We start from the raw sequence: 6,331 nt of genomic DNA, 5'->3' as shown, positions 1-6,331 counted from the left end.
CCCCCCCGGGGGAGCCGTGCAGCAGCTCCCCACCCCAGCTCACCTCTGCTCCGCCTCCTCCCCGAGCACACCGCCCCCGCTCTAATTCTCCTCCCAGGCTTGCGGCACCAAACAGCTGATTGGCGCTGCAAGCCTGGGAGGTGGGAGAAGTGGAGCGGCGATCGTGCGCTCAAGGAGGACGCTGTCAAAAAAAAAATTGGGGGCACCACTTTTTGGCGCCCCCAAATCTTGGCGCCCTAGGCAACCACCTAGTTCACCTTAATGGTAGCACCGGCCCTGCACGTAGGGCCAGATTTTCAAAACAGCTCAGCACCTAATCTGCTGACTAGAGCTGGTCAGAAAATAGATTTTCTGTCCTGTGAAACATTTGTGAATGTTGAAAAAAAAAATTGTTCCAAATCATGACAAGAAGCCAAAAATTTTTAGCAAAAGGAGATTCTTAAAAAAATTTATTTTGGGGGGGGGTCATTCGAAACGTTCAATAAATTTGAAATGTTTTGTTTCGATTTTGAGCACTTTTTAAAATGTATTTTTATTTTTTATCCAAAATAAAGTATGTTTCAAAATAAAAAATAAATTTGAAACAAACAAACAAAAAACCCTTTTGTTCCAAATATATCAAAATGGGACATTTCAATGTGTTCTAAATGTTTTTTTCTTTTTTTTTAAGTGAAATTTTACTGCAAATATAATTTCGCAGAAAATTTAAGTTGCATCAAAGTGGAATTGTCAGATAGAAAACTGTTTGGACAAAATTTTTCCGACCAGCTGTAGTGTTCACCTCTTTTGACAATCTCTTCCTAATCACTGGCATGCTTATGCTTTGTCACTTATTAACCTTGGGTAACCAAGAACTCATCTAGCACGACACTTACCTGAATCGTTGCACTAATGACATAATTTGTGCAAACATTGTAAGACAAGCTGTTTACTAATGGAAAAACAGTAATGGAAATGTAATGGAAAAACAGCTGAGAGCATTACAGCCCTGCCAACGTGCACGTAATCTTAACAGAGTGGAAACGACACCGGCTTTATTTAAAAACTACCCCCTACAAAAAAATGCACTAATGCTTTGCATCACAATTGGCTAGCAGAATATGGGCTATATTGTGGTCGCCCTATAGGGTGCTCTAGAGTGCCGAAAGGGCAGGGAGCGCTCACGCACAAAGCAGATGCAATCTGTTAACTGCTTGAAGGAAATTGGTAGTAGGTAAAAAGACACAACATTGCTCCAGGTCCCACAGGAAGCTAGCTAGGAATCATCCCCTGCTAGCAGCAGCAGGCTACCAAGCCAACGTTAGAGAAAGTGCAGGTTGTATAGCTACAGAACAGGGGCACTCCCTGCTGCTCCTGAGTGTGTTGCAGTAGTTTGAGTATTAGCCTGCTAAACCCATGGTTGTGAGTTCAATCCTTGAGAAGACCACTTAGGGATCTGGGGCAAAAATCAGTACGTGGTCCTGCTAGTGAAGGCAGGGGCTGGACTGGATGACCTTCCAGCTCTGTGAGAGAGGTATATCTCCATATATATTATTGCAAGTCTTGTGATTTTTTTTTGCTCACGGTTTTTAAGCCTAACTCATGATTTCAGGGGGCTGGACTCACGATTGCTCACCATTTGGGGTTGGCTGTATGGGCACTATCCCTCCTGATACATTGTGCCTGCCCAGGGCAGTCATGCTCTTCGGATTCGCTTGCTCAGACAGGGCTCCTCCCGCCTCCTCTCCCAGCTCTGACCTGGCTCACAGAGTCAAATCCTCAGAGGTGCGGCTTAGACATTCCTAGTAAAATGCATTTAAACTGGCAGCTCCCAATGGAGATGCCTGCTCGCTGCACAGTGGCCGTCGAACAAGCAGCCCCGCCCCGCACTGGCCCCAGCGATGTCAGACCAGTAGCTCTGACAGAGGAAGTCCCGCCCCGTTCGTACTGGGCATGCTCCAAATGCTCACTGAGTATAAAAGGAGGAAACTCAGCTCAGTCGGGGCTGGCGGCCGCAGGGGAAGGATCTAACTGGGAAGCTCCTGCAGAGGACCAGCCGATGCTCTTGAAGCTGCCAGGAACAGAGGCTTCTACAGGCTGGCACGAACCCCGACGGCGGGAGGAACCGGAGGAGGCGACGGATCCGGAGACTCACGGAGAACCCTGGGATCCGTGGGAGACCCCAACTCCCCACCCGGTAGGGAGCGACCCGGGGGAGGTGATGGACTGGTACCTTGACCCCGGTAAGCCTCAGCGTGTTTCGGTAGGACCCCCTCGCTGAGCCAGTAGTAAGGTCCTACGGCCCTGCAACCCGGGGCGCTTACGTGGACTTTGGCCATTAGGCCGTGCTGCCCTGCGACAAGGGTTGATCCTGTGGACTCTGGCCACTAGGCCATGCTGCCCTGTAAGGAGGGGCGTGGACCTCACAGGTGGGTTAGGGTGCATTAAGGAGGGAATAGGCAGCAGGTTTAAAACAAACAAAAGGAAGTATTACTTTACACAATGCACAGTCAACCTGTGCAACTCGCTGCCAGAGGATGTTGTGAAGGCCAAAAGTATAACGGGGCTAAAAGCAGAATTAGATAATTAGATACATTCATGAAGGATAGGTCCATCAATGGCTATTAGCCAAGATAGTCAGGGATGCAATCCCTAGCCTTTGACTGCCAGAATCTGGGACTGGACAATAAATATGGCTCACTCGATGACTGCCTGTTTTGGTCATTCCCTCTGGGGCACCTGGCATTGGCCACTGTCGGAAGCCGGGATACAGGGCTAGAGGGTCCATTGCTCTCACCCAGCATGGCCATTCTTACAAATAGAGAACAAAACCCAACGTAACGCTGAACTGAAAATCAACAGCACATCCTCCGCTTAAACTGTGAGTGCTGCTTTCATCTCGAGAGACCGCACAGAAAAAGGAAGAGTTCAGGGAAGGCGAGAGAGGGATGGAAAGGAGGGTTAACTCAGTGATAATGGTGGAAGGAGAGGTAAGTTCTCATGGAAAAACCCACAGGAAGTGATCGGGAGATTTTGGGAAAAGACCTTTTTATGTTCCACACAGGGTCCCCGATTCCATTGAAGGACTTAAGCACACACCTAGCTTTAAGCAGTTCCCCAACTCACATGCTTAAAGTTAGGCACATGCTTAAGCACATTACTGAATCAGAGTCCTGGGCTTGGAGAAATTAGGCCCCAAATCAGGAAAACACTTGTACACGTTCTTAACTTTAAGCATGCGCTTATGTCCCATTGACTTCAACGAGACATAAGTTGTGGACTTAGAGACGAGCACAGGATTGCTTTCCTGAACGGAGATGCTTTCCTAAACCAGAGGCATAGGCAGGCTGCATTTACTACTTAGGTCTTTGCACCTCCCCGGGCCAAGAGAATGCTGGTCCCAAGCATTTAAACTAGAGCTGGTAAGGAAATTTTTGACAATGTTTTTCCATCAGAAAATGCCAATTTGTCAAAACTGTAATTTTTGGTAGGAAGGGGTTAGTTTTGGCAACATTTTCGCAGAACCTGGATGGGATGTCTGGGGAGTGACTTCTGAATAGCCAATAGACTAAGGCACTCAGCTGAATGATAGACAAAGCAAGGACTTGAACCTGTGCCTCCCACGTGCTAGGTAAGCGTCCGAACCACCAGGCTAGAGTCAGTTTCCCTCTGCCCCACTATTTTCTGGTGGAATGTTTTATTTATACAAAGTGCAGCAGCCACAACAGGAGAGATTCTGACAATATATTCCAGCTGTTATGACACTCCCCTGGAGACCCAGGTTCAAGTCTCTCCTCCATATCAGATAGAACAGGGCTCCCATAGGCCAGGTGAGTGCTCTAACCACCAAGCTACTCAGGGCAGGCCTTAGGCTCACTCACGCTCTCTCTCTCCTCTTGTATTCACAGGAAACGGTGAAAGGTTTCTGTTTCATTGCACATTGCGGTGAAAACAAATGCTGAAACTTTGACATTTTTTGCAAAACAGAATTCCTGTTTTCCAGCCAACCCTAATTTTAGACTCACAAGAATCTGAACTGCATTATTTCTATTACAGTAGTTCTAGTACAGTTGGAGGCCTGGGATAACTTAGGGGCCTTAGGTAACAATTAGCAGCATGAAAAGGCAGAACTAACATTAGCAGGAGTGTGACACGATGGTTATTTGGACCATGATGCCCTTCCGCTCCATTTTGATCTATATAGGGTGACCACACTGCAAGTGAGAAAAATCAGGACAGAGGGTGAGGGGTAATAGGCACCTATAGAAGGCAAAGCCCCAAATATCAGGATTGCCCCGATAAAATCTGGACATCTGGTCACCCAAGATCTGTAATATACCACAGCTAAGAGCACAGGGGCCCATGCACTTACACTGACAGTGAGGTTCGCCCACTCCATCGCAGAAGGGACAATCTTCTTGTCGCTCCAGAACTGTAGGGTTTGATTGCTGGGATTGTCAGGAGCGGCACACTTACAGCTAAGAGCAAAGAAAACATATTAGGGTTAAAGTACCAAAAGAGGGGAACTCCTCAGCGATAACAGAACCCCTTAGCTTTTCATTGGGGGGGAAGATATGCTGTATTCTTCAGGATTAAGCACAAAAACAAAAAGGTTTAAGAGCAAAACTGAGCTCAGCCTGAGTTACAGAGGCACACCCAGCACCTCCAAAGCGAAATATGTACCGTTATCCACACTGTGCAGATGGGGAAACTGAGGCAGAGAGCGGGGCAGGGACTTGTTCAAGGGCTCCTGAACACAGATGTCCTGACTCCCTGCCCAGTGCCCGAACCACTAGATCATTAAAATGCTCTCAAAGTACATAGCAAAATGCCAGTGGTTTCTAGGTGCTGGTGGATTCCCTGTTCAAAAGTTCCCAAATCTCTGTGGCACATCTCTGCGCTTTACCACTGAACATTCACACATTATGTTAGCTGGAGTTCAAGAAGTCCCTGCATTAAGACCCGATTCAGCAAAGCACTTAAGCGTGTGCTTAAATTCGACTCCTGACACGTCTATGGCCTTCACCATCATTTCTGAGCATCCTACAATCATGGTGGATTTGATCCTCCCAACTCCCCTGCGGACAGAAAAGAATTCTTACAGGCACATTAAGTGATTTGCCCAGGGCCACACAGAAAGCCTGATGCAGAGGGCTTGTCGACAGCTATTCCAGAAAAAGGCAGGATGTGTCTTCAAAGCAGAATAGCTATTCCTGAATAACACCATGTGTGGACACTTGTTCTGGATTTTTCTTAATCCACTTCCGAAGTGGATTCTGGAATAAGAATGTCCACACAGGGAGCTATTCAGGAGTAGCTGTCAACTGAAGTTGGGTCTCATGAACCCCAGCCCATCGTTCTATCCCCTAGATCCTAATTTTTACTAAACAGTAATAAGTCACCAGGACCAGATGGGATTCACCCAAGAGTTCTGAAGGAACTCAAATGTGAAATTGCAGAACTACTAATTGTCGTTTGTACCTATCATTTAAATCAGCTTCTGTACCAAATGACTGGAGGATAGCTAATGTGACACTAATTTTTAAAAAGGGCTTCAGAGGTGACCCTGGCAATTACAGGTCAATAAGCCTGACTGCAGTACCGGGCAAACTGGTTGAAACTATAGTAAAGAACAAAATTGTCAGACACATAGATGAACATAATTTGTTGGGGAATAGTCAACATGGTTTTTCAAAGGGAAATCATGCCTCGCCAATCTACTTAGAATTCTTTGAGTGGGTCAATAAACATGTGGACAAGGGGGATCCAGTGGATATAGTGCATTTAGATTTTCAGAAAGCCTTTGACAAGTTCCCTCACCAAAGGCTCTTAAGCAAAGTAAGCAGTCATGGAATAAAAGGGAAGGTCCTCTCATGGACTGGTAATTGGTTAAAAGATAGGAAACAAAGGGTAGGAATAAATGGTCAGTTTTCAGAATAGAGAGAGGTAAACAGTGGTGTTCCTCAGGGTCAGTACTGGGCCCAGTCCTATTTAACATATTCATAAATGATCTGGAGAAAGGGGTAAACAGTGAGGTGGCAAAATTTACAGATGATATAAAAGTACTCAAGATAGTTAAGTCCCAGGCAGACTGCGAAGAGCTACAAAAGGATCTCTCAAAACTGGGTGACTGGGCAACAAAATGGCAGATGAAATACAATGTTGATAAATGCAAAGTAATGGACATTGGAAAACATAATCCTAACTATACATATACAATGATGGGGTCTAATTTATCTGTTGCCACTCAAGAAAGAGATCTTGGAGTCATTGTGGATAGTTCTCTGAAAACATCCATTTAATGTGCAGCGGCAGTCAAAAAAAGCAAACAGAATCATCAAGAAAGGGATAG

General features: G+C 46.1%; 1 protein-coding gene across 1 annotated transcript in view; it reads right to left on the bottom strand.

The window, feature by feature from the left end:
- SLC4A8 (solute carrier family 4 member 8) overlaps positions 1-6,331 on the bottom strand; it is a 42,851-nt gene that overhangs the window by 14,890 nt on the left and 21,630 nt on the right. The window contains exon 13 of the mRNA XM_034792841.1: positions 4,352-4,457. Coding sequence (XP_034648732.1) covers positions 4,352-4,457 — 106 coding nt within the window. The remainder of the gene's footprint in view (positions 1-4,351; positions 4,458-6,331) is intronic.

This window comes from Trachemys scripta, chromosome 16, assembly GCF_013100865.1.
Source record: "Trachemys scripta elegans isolate TJP31775 chromosome 16, CAS_Tse_1.0, whole genome shotgun sequence".
Lineage (NCBI taxonomy): Eukaryota > Metazoa > Chordata > Testudines > Emydidae > Trachemys > Trachemys scripta.
Note: the sequence above shows the minus strand (reverse complement) of the source record. Positions and strands in the feature narration are given on the sequence as shown.